Genomic DNA, 16,578 nt, shown 5'->3' with positions numbered 1-16,578 from the left:
ATCGGTCCATCAATCATCCCTGGACTTAACTGCTCAATTGTCATTCTAATTATCGAACAGAACTAGGCTCAATTATTTGGGTATATAATGTAACTGGAATAGGAAAAAAAAGCCTGCTTAGCATGGTTAAAGGAATAGAAGGGAATTTTGTTGTTGTTCAGTCCCTATGCCCAACTCTTCCATGACCCCAGGGATCATCAAACACCAGTGCCCTCTATCCTCCAATATCACCCCATGTTGGCCCAAAATCATGTTCATCATGTCAATGACACCATCTGACCATCTCAACCTCTGCCGTCCCCTTCTCCTTTTGCCTTCCGTCTTTCCCAACATCAGAGTCTTCTCCAAAGAGTCCTCTCTTTTAATTTGGTGGCCAAAGTGTTTGAGCTTCAGCTTCAAAATAACAGAGTTGGAAGGGACCTTGGAGGTCTTATAGTCCAGTGGTCACCAAACGGTGGGCCATGGCCCACCGGTGGGTCGTGAGAAAATTTTGGTGGGCCGCAGAGAAATCTCACCCCCACAAAGCAATTAATCCAGGCTGCACAGAGACACAAGGCTGTGCTGCCCACATGGCCCATGGGAACCCCCCCCCCCCCTCACTCCTTACCCGGTAAACTTGCCTGCTAAATTGCTATTTTTCCTTTTTCCGACCATCATCTGTTCTGCTGTGCCGGGAGATTTAGATTAGCTAGGAAGCAGAAGATGGTTGGATTTCTTGCTTTCTAGCTAGTCTTTAGATCTTCGGATCATTATAGCCGAACCTCCCTTAGGACTGAAGGTTTGCTTGCAAGCAAATTCAGTGCAGACTCACAGCAAGCAAATTTGAGAGACTGAGCTAGCCGATGGCAGATAGATCACTGAATGATTCTGTGAGCAACTCAATCTGCCTGTTTTGCCTGATTTTGAGTAAAAGTTGCTCTTTTTTATAAAAAATTCAATATTTACATGCATGGTGTGTTGTGAGTTAATTTTGTGAGTTTGCTTGCTAGCAAATTTTATGAGTTTGCTTGCAAGCAAATTTTATGTGACAGACTGAGCTAGCCAATGGCAGATAGATAGATCACTGAATGATTCTGTGACCAACTCAATCTGCCTGCCTGCTTTGCCTGATTTTGGGTAAAAGTTGCTCTTTTTTAAAAAAAAATTCAACATGTATATAAATATTTATAATATTTACACACAAGCCATGCCCAGCCAGTCACATGACCACCAAGCCACACCCACAAATTAGGCCACACCCACAGCACCAGTTAGTAGTCCCTGGGATCTAAAATTATGAGTTTGGTGGTCCCTGACGTCCAAAAGGTTGGTGACCCCTGCTCTAGTCCAACCCCCTGCTCAAGCAGGAGACCCTGCACAATTTCAGACAAATAGCTGTCCAGTCTCTTCTTTAAAAGCCTCCATAGTCAGGGTTGATTTCCTTTAGGATGGAAAGAGATGGAGGGGCTAAAAGAGGCTGCGTTTGGAAGAGGTACAAGGCTGTACTACTTTTGCTACCTGCCGACTGCCTGCAGTTTGGCAGTACGATCCTGATTGACTCAAGGTTGACTCAGCCTTCCATCCTTCCAAGGTCAGTAAAATGAGGACCCAGATTGTTAGGGGCAAGCGGCTGACTCAGAGAGAGCTGTAAAGCACTGTGAAGTGGTATTTAAGTCTAAGTTTATTGCTATTAATCAAAATAGGTTGGGATAACAATCCGTTATCCAGGTTTTTGTCTCCTGGGACAGTCAGACAGAAACATACATACATACATAGAATATCAATAGGTGAAACCGTTGAAGGACCAAAGCCAGAAGGGCAAATTGGGACATGGATTGATGGGACAACTTATGACTCATTTTCCTCCTCTCTCAGACATCAACAGCCAGCAGGAAACCACCAGTCACTCTTAAAAGCAGTATTTCTCAACCGTGGCAACCTGAAGATCTGAGGACTTAAAAGGGCTGCCTTCATCTGAAGCTCAGGGATGCAAATGACCAGCTGTCTGCAAGGAATATGAATCCTTCCATTCCCCATCATCCCGAAGAAGAGCTGAAGAAGCTTCTTGGATGAGAAGCTAAACCTCTTCAAAAGAAAAAACAGGAAGGTCCAGTTGCTTCCCTGCAAAAGCACCTTTGGGACATGAAGCTCAGGGTTCAACCAGCAGAAGCACTGGGGATTTGTGCGTTAATGGCTATCAGGCAGTACAGCCGTGGAAGCCGCTGTTATGTATAATATGTTAAGCCATGATATGCAATGAACATTAGACGACTTGGATGATGCAATCTCCAGGATAGATATAAAAATCAGCATACCAAAGACAGGGAGTGCGCTGTGAATAATAGTTGGAAGGGACCTTAGAGGTCTTCTAGTCCAACCCCCTGTTCAGGCAGGAAACTCTATATACCGTTTCAGGCCACCGGAACGATTGCTAGCTCATTTATAAAAGGCACGCATGACATTATTTGAATTGCTAAGCAATGTGCAGTTTTAAATAAACGAGACAGGTTAAAAACTCTTGCTTGGCAGGCGACTCTTCCACCTGTCCTTCGCCGGCGTCCCTTCCTTTTGTTTCCAAAGGCCACAACCCGCTTCGCAACCGTCTCGCACGTCTTCGTTGGCAAGCCGTTGACCGGGCCTCCCAAGCCCGTTAACACGGGGAAAGCGAGCGGCCCCTCCGAAAGCCTCTTTCCGCGGGAGTCGGGCGACACGCGAGAGCCGCTTTCACACGAGATGCTAATCTCGGGTCGGCCAAAAACGCCAAGGCCCAATCGTGCCGCGGCCGGCTCAGAAAACCGGCATCTGCCCGGCTCGGCTCCGGTTCCGGAGCCACCGAGGGAGAACCACCGACGCCGCCCGGCACGTGGGAACCGGCCGCTCCGGCGCCCGCCTCGTGAGCCCCGGAAGGCCGGCTGAGATGCCCGGCCGCCCACCCCCCCGCCACGCCGGGAAAGCTGAAGCGGGGCGTCCGGCCGACGGCGGCGAGAAGCGCGGGGCGGCCGCAGGGAGGGCGGCCCCATTGCCAGCCTCTCGGGGCGGAGGCGCGGGCGGAGGCGGGTTTCCTTTCTTTCGGCCGCCCCTGCCGCCGCCGTTGCTCCTGCCCTCGCGGCCGCCGCCTGGACTCCCGCGCCGCTCGCCTCCCACGCAGCCCGGCGCTCGGCCGCCATGTACCCGGCCGGGGGAGCCGCCCCCGGGGCCGCCGCGGGGCCCGGTAAGTCCCGGTGGGGGTGGAAAGGCGGGAGGAAGAGGACGGGGGCCAGAAGTGCCGGCGGGCCTGAGGGGAGCCGGCGCCGGGGCGCTGGGCCTCGGCTGCCTTCGGGGCCCGACTATGAGGGTGCTCCGGCAGCGGTGGCGCGCGGGAAGGAGGCCCCGAGGGCCCCTCAGATATGCTGGGCCTGAGGGGGAGCGCAGTTCGGCGGCGGGGGGGGGCGAGGGCGACGGGCCCAGCGCTGAGGAGACTTTTGTGGCGGTGGGGGGAAGGTGCCTGAGGGGTGGGGGAAAACCCGCGTGTAACACTCTGAACGCGAGGAGCCTCCTGTGGATGTGTGTGTTTGTGTGTGTCCAGAGAAAGGCGTCTTTCCCTGAGGGGAACCGGCCCCATAAGTTCCCCCCCGCCCCGTCCCTCACGACGAGCCTGAGACGTCCGTTGAGGGGAGCGTTGGTCTGAGGAATCCCACCAAGAAGAAGAAAAAGGGGCTTCGGTCGTCTGGGGCAGCTCCCTCCTTTGTGGTGGGGTAGAGATACCTCAGGTCAACCCGGGCAGACATTTCGGTGATCTTCCCATTCCCCCCCCCCCTCCGACATCTTGCCTAAAAACGGGGTGCTCAATGTATACTAACTCCTCCCCCACAAACCATTTGATGTCTGGTGTCTCACTGCACTTGATCAGATATAATAATAATAATAATAATAATAAAGATGATAATTTGAATATTGACTGATCTGAGCAGCCCCGTTTAGAAGTTCCCGCGTGTCTGTCTCCCTTCGGGTGGGGGGGGTGTCTTGTTTCTTCCAGCCCGGTTCTCCGCCTTTGCACGGGATGGGTGCAAAAAAAAAGCTTCGTCCCGGGAGAAAAAAACCCCGGACTTCGGGCCTCTTGAAAAGCCGGCTTCTTGCTTAAGACCAGCCTGAGTTGTTGTTTTTCCCCCGCTCTTTTGCTCACAAAAAAACCCAACCAAAAAAACAGCCCTGGTTAGGAAGCTATGGAGTGGCTTATGGGTTTCCAAGGAAGCGGAGGGGACGCGGCTTATCGAACGATGGGTGCTGGGAAGTGTAGTTCTTTCTCCCTGAGCACCGATGTCTCTTTTCGAGGGCCTTCCCCTTGTTTTGTCCATCGTCTTGCAAGGATTGCAAGATCTCCTGGCAGCCCTTCACCATTCAGGGATGAAAAGCGTTTATTTTCCTTCTTTTTTTTTCCTTCTTCAGAAAAATGAAAGAAAAAAAAAGCTGCTCTGGGAAAGAGGGTGGTGGGGATGATTAGTAGAATTGCTTCAACAGGGAGATGGACAGGATGTAAGTTTAATAAATAAATATTAGCTTTTGTTTTCTTTTGTTGTGGGGACTTAATTGGGTAATGAAAGGTCTGCAAGAAAACCACCAAGAGCAACAAGGGCTCCCCAGTCCAACCCTGAGCTGCAAATATTCTATCAACACATTGTTTATCCACTTTTTTTTTTAATATTGTTTATTTTTAGGTATTTTATTTTGTCCACATTGTGCTCTTAGTTTATTCTTTTCGGTTAGTTTCTGTCTCCTAACAAACCCCCCTCCCCAGACATTCTACTGCTTTTAAAAAGTGTGATAATGGTGGTCTTCCAATTACCACTGCATAACGATTAACGCGATGACAAATACTCTCTCGTAGGAATTATATTTGGATTATTATAATTATCGTAAAAGAGGAATATTATTTCCTGTAGGGGTTGCTTATGGCAACCTCTACAAGAAGATGGTTGATCCAACCTTAAAAGTACAATGGGTGTTTTATTTAACAGCCGGTTGATGTTGCCCAAGTCAAGCGTTCTGAAATTAAAACTGAGATGGGAACAGGAAGAACAATTGAAGAAGATCAAGGGATACTTTCTGATTTCCTAGGGCTGGGTTGTCCCAGCTCTTGTACTCTTGCGTACTCTTGTATGGCTGCTAACTTTGGACATGTTGATTTAGATGAACATGGTAGAGAAGTCAGACAGGTCCAAAAGGATCAAGTACAAGGCCAAGTCAGTGGTGGAAGGTTAGATGAAGAAAGTTTGCCAATGGAAATCGCAGGTCTTTTAAGGCCATGGGTGGGAGGATTAAAGAAGCAACGGAGCTCACCTGGGCAGAATATGGGCCATCCCTGTTGTGATGAAGACAGGGTTGAAATCCAGAATGGTGACTTAATTGCTAGCTGATGTAGGAAGCTAGGGGGATGACCTTGGAGAAGGAACCAGGAGGTCTTTAGGGAATAATTATTTTCAGACTAAACCTATGTTATATCCAGAGAAGTGGGAGAGTATTATAAAGGAATTCTGTCTAGCTCCCTCCTACTTCCCTGACTCTTTGAGGGAGGGAAGAGAAGACATGGACAAACTTGCAAGATTGGGTTGCAATAAAGGATACTTCTAGTCCTTCAAAATCTGTTTCCTAACCTGGTTATCTTGAAAGATTGATAGCTGGTTTCCAATGTAAGGCTGCGTGGTGGAAAAGTTCCTAATAAAAGTATGAGGAAACCAATTTTCCCAAATGTATCACATTCCAACTCCCGTCTTCCCTCATCATTGCCCATACTAGCTGGGATAAGTGGGAATCATGGTTGAGCAGCATCTTGAGGGTCAGGAGTTCCCATATGGTTGATGGGACTTTGACTTTGTCAACTTCCATTTGAAGTTGACAAAGTGGTTTTTAAGATAGAATTTCACAGGTCATGGGAGTGGTGCTTCTTCCTTGGATCAGAGACTGTCTAGTGAAATTGATAGGCAGAAGACTTTGAAGAAAGTATTTCTCGCAACATGATCCATGAAATTGATTGTCCTAAAATGTAGTGATACTGCTGGGTAAATGCCCAACCATCGGTTGGTTAAATGATGGCTACATGTATGGTGTTGGCTTGAATGCCATAGGTATTTGCTAAATTAGGTTGTCCAAAAGAGGTTGCTGGACCAGAGAATCGTATCTGTAGGGAATTCTTACATTAAGCAAGTTGTTAAACTTACCTTTTATTGTTGCAGTCTTCACCCATTAGAATAACTTTCACTCACCCTGTGATCAGGAGCCCTAAATTCTGTTCTGTTGGTGTCGTAATGAACATCACTGTTCGAGTTAGGACAGGGCTGCTTCTTGATTACAAAAACAAGATTTGACTGCTATATATGGTATCTTCTGTTTTACATTGTGTCTGAAATTTCTCCCTTTAGTATGGCCTCCCAAAAATAGTTTTTTAAATTTTCCATGCTGCAAAAATATAGATTGTAAGCTGCACTTAATTGTCACAGCTTTGGAATTTGAAACTATTGATTACTGATACTCCTGTATAGTCATATTTTATACTTTGGATTTCATGTGTATTACGATAAGCCTGGATTAATCTGCCACAGGATAAAATCCTCTTCCTGAAGGGCTATGGACATAATGTGCCATGCTGCCCCAATAAGTATTGGTAGATTGATATTTTTTGACTTTCCAGCACAGGGTTAACAGGGAGAGACTGACCCAAAGTTCTCCTAGGATATGGCTGAGAAGGTGAAAGAAGATGGGAGATCACTAAGTCACTCTGGAGCAACAGGCCAGCCTTCACCACTGGACCATCCGGTTCTTGGGGTGTGGGAGAGTGACTGGCTCAAAGTCATGTCAATCAGCTTCTGTGGGAAACATACATTTCCCTTCTCCCAGTCCAGCACCTTCACAACCAAAGGTAGCCCTTGTTTAATGACCACTTGTTGTGACTGAACTTTGTACTTATGGCTGTTGCAGCATCCCCACATTCATCTGAGCACACTTTGCAACCTTTCCTGCCAGCTTTTCACAGGGAAAGTCAATGGGGAAGCCAGCAGGAATTCTTTAGTTACAGTCACATAAGCAATGAGGGATTGCTAAAACTTCTGTCAGCAGTGTGGTCACATACTTAGGAGCATGTTGCTTAAAGATAGAATTTCTGGTCTTAGTATCATTAAACAAGGACTACCTGCATGCCAGTCTGGCTGTTGGGCTGAGAGGGAAGGACAGATATACCAGAGGTGTCTAATGTGTATGCAGCACACCCAGAAAGATGTTTGTACCAATGCATGTGATCTTGTAGGACGCAACAAAATAACACTGCTAAAAATCTTCTTGTAGTCTTATTCTGAGCTGGCCCTGGGTGATCATCCAGGCTGCATTTTTCTTCTCATGGACTTTTGCCATGAGTTAAAAAAGCTTTCAGCCCAACCATAAATTTGACACTGGGTTTGCTTTCTTAGCAGCTGCTTTTCAGAGTCCCAGTGTGGTTGTGGCTTGTTTGATTCTCTACTGTGGCATTTTTGTGTGAGGAAATGCTCCAGTAAAGCTTAACAAAACCTCAAATAGGATTTGTAGTTGAGGAATTCCAGAAGTCAGCACTTTTAGTCTGCAACTGGACTTCTCAAAAGTTGGAGCCATCCGGTTTCCCCAAAACATAAGTGCTAAATGTTTTTGAATGCATTGGCTTGGAGCATAAGATTTTGAGTTGCACAGCATTGGGATCTGAAGTGCTTAGTGACTCAGGGTTGGTGGTGAAAGTTGACATATTTAGAGGACTTGCTCCATTGAGGGTGGAACTGTCCATCCTTTCCCAGTTAGAGAGGCAAAATCTCTAGAAATTTTGAAAATGGAAAAATCCCCACTTTTTCCTGCTTTTTGGGGGGGAAAAGAGGGAAGAAACGAGAGGGCATATGTGGCACTTATTCCTCGTACCATTTATAAGTATTATATACAGTTGTATTTAAAATATACATTGTAAAATAGAAGTTCATTTTTAATAATGTGATCGGTACATGGGTGAAAGGTGTACTCATTCAGGCAATAATTATAAATTGATAGATTGAATTCTCTTTAAAGTGTGTGTGTATATATAAAATGGAACTGTAACTTATTGAAAGGATCAAGAAGCCTACCATTATCATTAAAATGCTGCTTTGTAATTTTTCTCTGTTGACCAAGGTAGCTACTGACTTGGGGAAGAGATTGATGAATTAAGCCTTTGGAAACCAAACTAGTTACCTCTCTGCCATTAGTGTCAATCCAGAAACCTCAAACAGGGATCATGTCACCGGTTCTAAACTATTTTTTTTTTTTTTGTAAATTTTATTTGAGTTTTCACAAAGAGAAAAAAAATACAAATAAAACATCTTTTTTGAAAGCAGCATAATCCCGGCTTACATTTCTTCGTACAGACACAAATTCAGGTTCATGCTCATTTTTATATTCTATTCCATATCTTATTACTATTTTACATTTTCTGCATAGCTTCTCCCCTCTTTTAATTTTCTCAATTTTATTTTAATTATCTCATCTCAATTCAAATCATTGTATTTATATTTTTTGTCTGTCCTGTTTCAATTATCTATTACCTTTTCTCATGAAACAAAATTTCTCCTGTAGTTACTGGTTGGAGTATGACGCCTTTATATCTTTTCCCTAAAGTTGTAACATTCAATATAATACATAACTTCCATTCAGATTCTGCTTGGTACATTCTTAAAATACACACTGTATTCTTAAAAAAAGAAAAAAATTATAAATGTATTAAAACAATTAAAACAACATTCCATTCCAATTCAATTCTATCATTAATATTAATATTCATTAAAGTCTTAACATCTTTAACATTACTTTTCAATTAAATATCATACTTCTATGGGAACAATTATAAGCTTTCCATAGTTAATCCCCCCCCCCTTCACTTATATTTTAGAAAACATTAACTAATTAAAATGTTCTCGTTCCTTCCTAATTCAATTTTCTCATTTATTTTATTTCACTTATTTTATTCACAAACATTTCACTAAATTACACTAACTATTTTATCCCTCATTTTAATCATACGTTGTTTCCAATTTTCTAAAGTTATTTCTATTACTAATATAACAATACAATCTTATGTACCTTTACAGAATCCCTTTTTCATTTAGATTTTCACCCATTATCTCTAAATAGGTCCTGTTTCTCTATATCTTGCTCCGGTCCTTTGTAACTTCTTTTCCTTTCCTTCTTCCCTCTCTTCTTCTCTCTCCCCTTTTTACCCCCTTTGTCTCTCTACCTCTATTTCTCCCTTCTGTATTCCCCTTTTCTGTTGCTTTCCAGTATTATACTTATTTTTGAATAATTTTTCTTTTCTTTGGTTGTTTTTTAAGTCTTAAATTCTCCATTCTCTTTCCCCCTTTCCTTTTTCTTCCCACATAGAATTACTTGTTCATTAAAGATGGTTTCTTCTTTGTCCCAGTCTTCTTGTTTTGCAGTCGTTTCTTGTTGTTTCTCATAGTTCCAAATCTCCATTTCTAAGAATTGAAAACGGCCGAAAGAACCCTTCCCTTCTTGTGCATCTTCTTTGTACTTTTTAAGTTCCATTTTCAATTCATCCAGAAGTGGTGCCATTTGTATAAATTTTTAAACAACCACCCGATTGATTTTAGTCATTCAAATATAATAACCAAAAATCCAAAGATCACCAAATAATCCAAAAACACACAAGCTTTTTCTTTTTTGCTCTTTTTTTTTCACTTTCTCTTCCTGGGGTTACTATTTAGTTGCAAAGTTTCAGTTAAAATGTATCTTTTAGAAGTCTTGTTGAAGTTTTACTGTAGATTCTTTTTAATTCCAGGCAGTCTCCTCCCTCTTCCGGATCCTGCCCTTATTCTTTTTCTCTCCCTTCCTGCTTATGAAAAAGAAAGTTTTTAATGTCCAGAAATCTTTATTATCCCTTTGGCATTTTGTTTTATTTTCAGCTTAATTGCCTATTGATGCCAAAGCAGATTTTTCCGATTTCTTATTTAAGTCTCTTAGTTGTCAGTATACGGAAGGAGAGAGAAGAAAAAAAAAAAGCCAAACCTTTCCCTTTTCACTTTCCTTCGCTGCTTCCGACTCTTCTTTGGGAGCGATGTTATTTTTTGTAAGTTTAAATTCCAGGGTACCTTGGTTGTTGCTTTTACAATTTAACCCGGTCAGCCAAAACTTTCACTTCTTATCTTCCTCCTGCATGTTCTTTTCCGGTCGAGTTCTTCTTTGTGGTGGCCATTTCTGACCCGCTGCAACCACCTTCGAGAAAGGGAGTAATGGCCAGCTGAGGAGGAGAGATGCGGCTCTCCTCGACCCTACTGGCGGTCTCCCCCCTCTTCACCACCTATACGGGGTGGCTTAGCCCCGAAACCAGCCGGCTCGGGGCGCTTCAGCGGCGACCCCAGACAGAAACCACGCATGATTGCGGATTTCTGTCTGTCGCCGAAGCCCTTCAAACCGGAAGCCCGGTTCTAAACTATTTTTGAGGGTCTGTATTATCACCTACAACAATTAAATGGAGGAGACCATGGCTACAACCTCAGTTTGAGGTTTCTGGATTGACATTAATGGCAGAGAGGTAACTTACTAGTTTGGTTTCCAAAGGCTTCATTTGCTCTGAGCAAAATGTTCCATGTGCTTTTGAAATGGAAACCGAAGTCACAGAATCAATTTACAGTAATGGGTAGTTTGCTTTGGAGAAATATAGAATTACATAGAATCATAGGACTGGAAGGGACCTTGGAGGTCTTCTAGTCCAACCCCCTGTCCAAGGCAGAAGACCTTATGCCATCATTCATCTAGGACAGGGCAAAATCCCAGAGATGCTTTCCAAAAGAGGACTAGTCTTTTTTCTTTCCTCCTTGAAAATGTTTTGCTTCTCACCCAAGAAGCTTCCTCAGTTCAAAAAATTTCCCCACATCCAGTCAAAACTGAAGAAATTTACATATAACAGAATGAGTTGTAAAGGGACTTTGGAGGTCTCCTAGTCTAACCCCCTGCTCAAGGAGGAAACCCTATACAATTTGAGATGAGCGGCTGTCCAGGCTTTTTGTAAAAGTCTCCAGTGATGGAGCACACACAACTTCTGATGGCAAGTTGTTCCCCCCTTGCCCAAAATAAGACAGAAATTTTGTATCCTGACTGTACACTCAAATTCTAGTTGATAAGGTTGAGAACAGTAGTATATTGGCCTGCAAGATAGTTGTAGAATAGAGTAGGTATTGTGTGAGTATCTTGGATAAAATCAATCTTGTTATGCGTGTGTCATACTATGCCTAAACTGACCACACTCTCCTTACTTTTAGCAGGAAATGTTTTTGTGGGACAGGGAACAATCAAAACTGGTGTGCTAGTATACTTGTATCTTACTAAAAATGTGATGTTAAAGCCAAAGGCCTGATTCACAACAAAAATCAATACCTAAGATACCATTTAGTGATCGCCATTCCATGCATTATAAAGTGGCATTAACACTTGATGTGATCTTAATTCTAGTTGGCTAGTTTTGTGCCACCAAATTGGGACAGCAAAGCACCCTTAAAAAAAAATCTTCCAAATTAGAATGGAAATACACAATTTAATGGCAAATGAGATCAAATAAAAGTTTACCTTTGAAAAATGACTTTTTAAGAATGAGGGCATTTGAGTTGCTGAAGTTGATGTTGTTGGTGGATTAACGAAAATGTTGACTTAATGTAGTCTCTGAAGAAATTCCTGTTCTCTGTTGACACACACATTAGAAGTAACACTTGTGGTTTTGTTCACTGCAGCTCATAATATTTTAGAGTTTAAGCACTGAGAATTAAAGTAAATCTAGGAACATGATTTAATTGTCTAAAGTTAAGCATGGGCTAAAGAAAGTGAATACTGGAAAACTGTCTCTTCTTTCACAATTAATGAAAATACGAGTACTTCGTTTTGGGAAATAGGTTTAAAGAAAAGAGAATGAAATAATATAAAGCAGCAACTTGGATAGTTTTGGAAAAGTATTAGATGAAGGATAAACATAACAATGTTGGTAGTTATTATGATTTATATCAGTACATATTACATAATAAGCATGTAGGAAAACTCATTGAAGTCACAATTTTTTTCTGTGATACATCAATCAGTATCAAAACTCAACCCCACATCAATAACGATAGAAGCATCAGCAACATTTTATTAGCAGAGCAGAATTTGAGTTAAATTATAATTGCCAGCAGTTTATTAAATATTCTGAAGTCATGAATTTTTGTACATGTGTGCGCGCACACACACACACACCCCTAAGTGCAAAACATAGGAGGTAAACCCCACACAGGTAGGCCATCCCCAGGGTTTCAATCTTAGACCATTTTATGTCAACAGCTATTTGGGTGCTCTTTACCTGGCCTTGGCTGTCAGTGATGTCTCTTCCATGTTTACATAAAGCCTTTGGCTTACCTGAGAACTGGTGGTTGCATGTATTACACCTTGTAAGCTTCTCATTGGCATCTGCTTGGCAATAGGAAAGTGTGATATGGCTAGTATATAGTTATAGTTTCTAGCTATAGAAACCAAATAACTAGATAGATAGACAGACAGACAGACAGACAGACAGACAGACAGACAGACAGACAGACAGACAGATGGTATATGGCACGGGTAGGGAAACTTGGCTCTTTTATCACTTATGGACTTCAACTCCCAGAATTCCTGAATGAGCCATAAAAAGTTCCCCATCCCTGGCCTACTGATTTTTCAGTTGTGAGGGAAATCCATTTTTGACTTGAATGGGACTGTTTAATATACAAATGTAGGACATATAAAGAATATGTCCTACATTTGTATATTAATCAGTCCCATTCAAGTCAAAAATGGATTTCTCCCACAACTGAAAAGCCAGTAGGCCAGGGATGGGGAACCTTTCATGGCTCACTCAGGAATTCTGGGAGTTGAAGTCCGTAAGTGATAAAAGAGCCAAGTTTCCCTACCCCTGGTATATGGCATACAATGTCAAAGAAATCTACACATGCTAGACACAGATTGCAGTCCTGATAGCTTAGAATGCTAGTTCATTCTGTTCAGCCCTTGCACACCTATCCTTGGGGGAAGAACTAACTTTACACCAGCTAACCAGCAGTGCTTGGGTGGCTTGGTATTCCGGGCTCCTCCACCGGTCTTTCCTCTCCTCGCTTCGTGTCGCAATGCTTCGTGTCCAGCTAGATCCAGGGCTCGCTTCCACTCCCTGCACACACGAGCACAGGTGGCTTTTTCCCCACTGAAGTGGTACCCATTGATCTGACTCAAAATATGCATGCTTTGAAATTGCTGGGTGGGCAGGAGCTAGGGATTGAACAACGGGAGCTTGCTCCGTCTCAAGAGCTGGGCTCGAATCGCCAGAGTGCACACCATTTCAGGCTGGCGCTTCCCGCGTCATTAATAAGCCTTTGCGCCACTGCACCCCCCACCAAAAGCGAACCAATCTTTTTCAGGGTCCACCATTGCTTTTATGTTGTAATTAAAAAAAATATAAGTACTTGGAAAAGATGGGAAGAAAAAAGCTCTACTTTACTCACCTGCTTTGAAGCGATTTGCCAAAAGGCAAGCTGTTTCATGAAGATAATTACTCTGAAGACATTCTTTCTTTTAAATGTCGTCATATAATTTTATGACCATTCAGGCACCAAGTTTGTAACAGCCTATTCTAGTCTCTTGTCCTCAAAGTAGGTTGGATTAGTACTTCCAGGGTACTCGATGGGTATTGTGGTCAAATGTGCATAATGGCCAACTGATTGGCCAAAAAAGAAGAAGAAAGAATTGGCTGCTCTTGCTGACAAGCAGATATTTTTTGGGCTGCAGTGGTTCACTTTATAGAGTGGAATAAATCTCACCTATTTATTAGTTTTTCTCTTTAATTGTGAGGCTCGTTAATGCATCTTATCAGACAAGAAAGTTCAGGTCCACACGTGAAGATCCAATGAAGCTAGTTTATTGCAACTCATGCTTATGTGCAGGAATCTTCTTAACAGCATCTGCTAGGAGTTAAATGACAGTCAATATACTGTAATTCAAGAGGGGTTGGATTTAGTTTGCTTGTGGCTATGTAGGGATTCTAGGCTGATGGCCCTTTTTCCTCCACCCCCCGGTTCTGCCACTCCTTTCCCTATGTTTCAGTAATTTATGATATTTAGTCCTACTTACTACAACCAAGAAATGAAGTGCTAACATTTTCTCCATACATAAATATTTTCTCCACACGTAAATATTTTAGGTTACAGCGGAAGTATGTTGTGGAAAGAATATTGTACACTTTCTCCTGGGTTAGGAAATCTGTCACTGAGTTGAAAACTTCATGTGAGGGGGATATGGCATTGACCTTTCTCCCTCATATGTTATGAGTTCCTTGGGCAAATGGTTTCTTTAATTTGGTTGCACTGAAGCTCCATCCTTTTGAGTACTGTGTATACTTTTGATATAGTTTATTTTCATTTACTGAAAATACTGTTACTCAATTCAGGAGGGCTGGACAAGAGGGACAAGGAGAGCTTTCCCAACAAATGACATCAACACTTTCTCTTAATAGACTCATCTAGTGGACCCCTTTTTTCTCTGATGCCTTCTCTATATATGTATCACCTGGAGAAATTGTCAAAGCAGAAGGAAGGAAGGAAGGAAGGAAGGAAGGAAGGAAGGAAGGAAGGAAGGAAGGAAGGAAGGAAAGAAGGAAAGAAGGAAGGAAGGTCTGGTTCAGGATGACGGGAATTGGAGTTCCCGCTATCAGATGATCACTGAATTGGTGGCTAAACAGTAGACGTTGGGCATTTGTTAACCATCTGTTGACCAGGCATTCATTGAATACCCAATTACCCTGTTTCCCCCAAAATATGACCTACCCTGAAAGTAAGTCATTTGATTTTTACTCATGCGCCCAATATGAGCCCTACCCCCAAAATAAGCCCTAATTAAGATCCCACCCACTCCAGAATGCATGGGTAAAAATTAAGCTAGGATGGGGATGTGGGTGGTGGAGCTGCCCTACTACTTACCTTTGGACAGTTGTAGCCAGGCCTCGCACACTCCGACACCTGCCTTGCCGGCCCATTTCTTCTGCAGCCGGCAAGGCTTTCCTGAAGGCCTCTGTAGCTGATCGATCCAAAGCTCTGTTATTGGCTTCAGGAAAGTCTTGCTGGCCACAGTAGAAGAAGTTCCTGAAGGCCTCTGACAGCGAAAAGGAGGCCAGGGGTGATGCATGCAAGTGAGGTTAGTCAGTGGATGACTTCCCTCGAAAATAAGACCTGGTGCCTTTTTTGTGACATATATATCTATATCTATAAGACAGAGTCTTATTTTGGGGGAAACACGGTACTAATAGCCGTCGGTAGCCCTAATGTGCCAAGGACAGAGAATATACTAAAACAGGGGTCTCTAACCTTGGCAACTTTAACACTTGTGGACTTCAACTCCGAGGATCTCTGGGAATTGAAGTCCATAAGTCTTAAAGTTGCCAAGGTTGGAGGCCCCTGTACTAAAAGACAGTAGCTTTTGATAAGTTCCTTCAATGCCACACTAAAATCCCTGTGATTAATCAGAATAGAGCTGGAAGGGACCTTGGAAGGTCTCCTAGTCCAACCCCCTGATCAAGCAAGAGACCCCCATACCATTCCAAACAAGTGGCTGTTCAGTCTCTTCTTAAAAACCTCCAGAGATGAAGCACCCACAACTTCTGAAGGCAAAGCCGTTCCACTGGTTAATTGCCCTCAGCGTTAGGAAGTTTCTAACAGGACAGTTCACCAGTGTTAATTAACAACTAACAATTAACTCAGAGACGATGGGTAAAGGCATTGTGCCATTGTCCATCTGAAAATGGCCTCCTTCTCCTGGGAGCTGAAAAAAGTATATTGACTTCTTGGGGGTGGGGGGAAAGGACATTTGGGTGGGGGGAGTTTCACCTCAGACTGTAGCTCTGAATTGCTTTGTTTTCAAAGGTGGTCTGCATTTTTCTGAAGTGGAGTTATTGGCCATGGATTTGGGTTTTGTCTGATCAATACCAGCCAACCTCTCATGTTCTTAAGTGGGTTTTTTTTTAGGGCGGGGGGAGAGACCATGGGCATATGTTTGCTGTCCATTTGCTAGCCACTAGCCTTTATTTAAGGGAAACTAAAACCCAGTGTTTTTAAAGAATAAGCTGAAAGTAATTTGTACCTCCCACTCTAGTTAATTCTCTTTGGCTGAAGAGCTTCCCTCAGACTAATTATAATGTTTAGATGCATAAAAACTTTGGGAGGTAGCTGTATCTGTAACAAATTATTATTATTATTATTATTATTATTATTATTATTATTATTATTATTATTATTATTATTATTATTATTATTATTATTAAAAATTGAGGTCTTAATTTTCTAAGGTGCTCTGCTCAGCGTGTGTGGCTTTTGTTGGTTTGTTGTGGGGCATTAAAGGAAGACCTTAAAAAATGGGATCGATACAGGCATTCCCCTACATACTGTCAACGTAATATCCGTAAGTTTTCTTAGAGAGTATAAATATTATTGGAAATAGCAGATAGCCTTTTCGAAAATTCCACAAGTCTGAGAATGCTGCAGAATAGCCTATATACCTTCTTTTAAACCCGTTCTGCTGGCAGCT

At 42.8% G+C, this 16,578-nt stretch overlaps 1 protein-coding gene across 2 annotated transcripts in view; it reads left to right on the top strand.

Moving 5' to 3' along the window:
* The first annotated feature begins 1,649 nt into the window (after positions 1 to 1,649).
* Positions 1,650 to 16,578, top strand: part of AGO2 (argonaute RISC catalytic component 2) — a 49,886-nt gene continuing 34,957 nt past the window's right edge. The window contains exon 1 of one of the 2 annotated variants that reach the window (XM_087962257.1): positions 1,650 to 3,190. In XM_087962257.1, coding sequence (XP_087818383.1) covers positions 3,145 to 3,190 — 46 coding nt within the window. In that variant the 5' untranslated portion in view covers positions 1,650 to 3,144. The remainder of the gene's footprint in view (positions 3,191 to 16,578) is intronic. The other variant, XM_026683815.2, reaches the window with a different exon arrangement.

Source organism: Notechis scutatus, chromosome 3 (genome assembly GCF_049901735.1).
Source record: "Notechis scutatus isolate UNSWTSFEM ecotype Mainland chromosome 3, rNotScu1.2, whole genome shotgun sequence".
Lineage (NCBI taxonomy): Eukaryota > Metazoa > Chordata > Lepidosauria > Squamata > Elapidae > Notechis > Notechis scutatus.
Note: the sequence above shows the minus strand (reverse complement) of the source record. Positions and strands in the feature narration are given on the sequence as shown.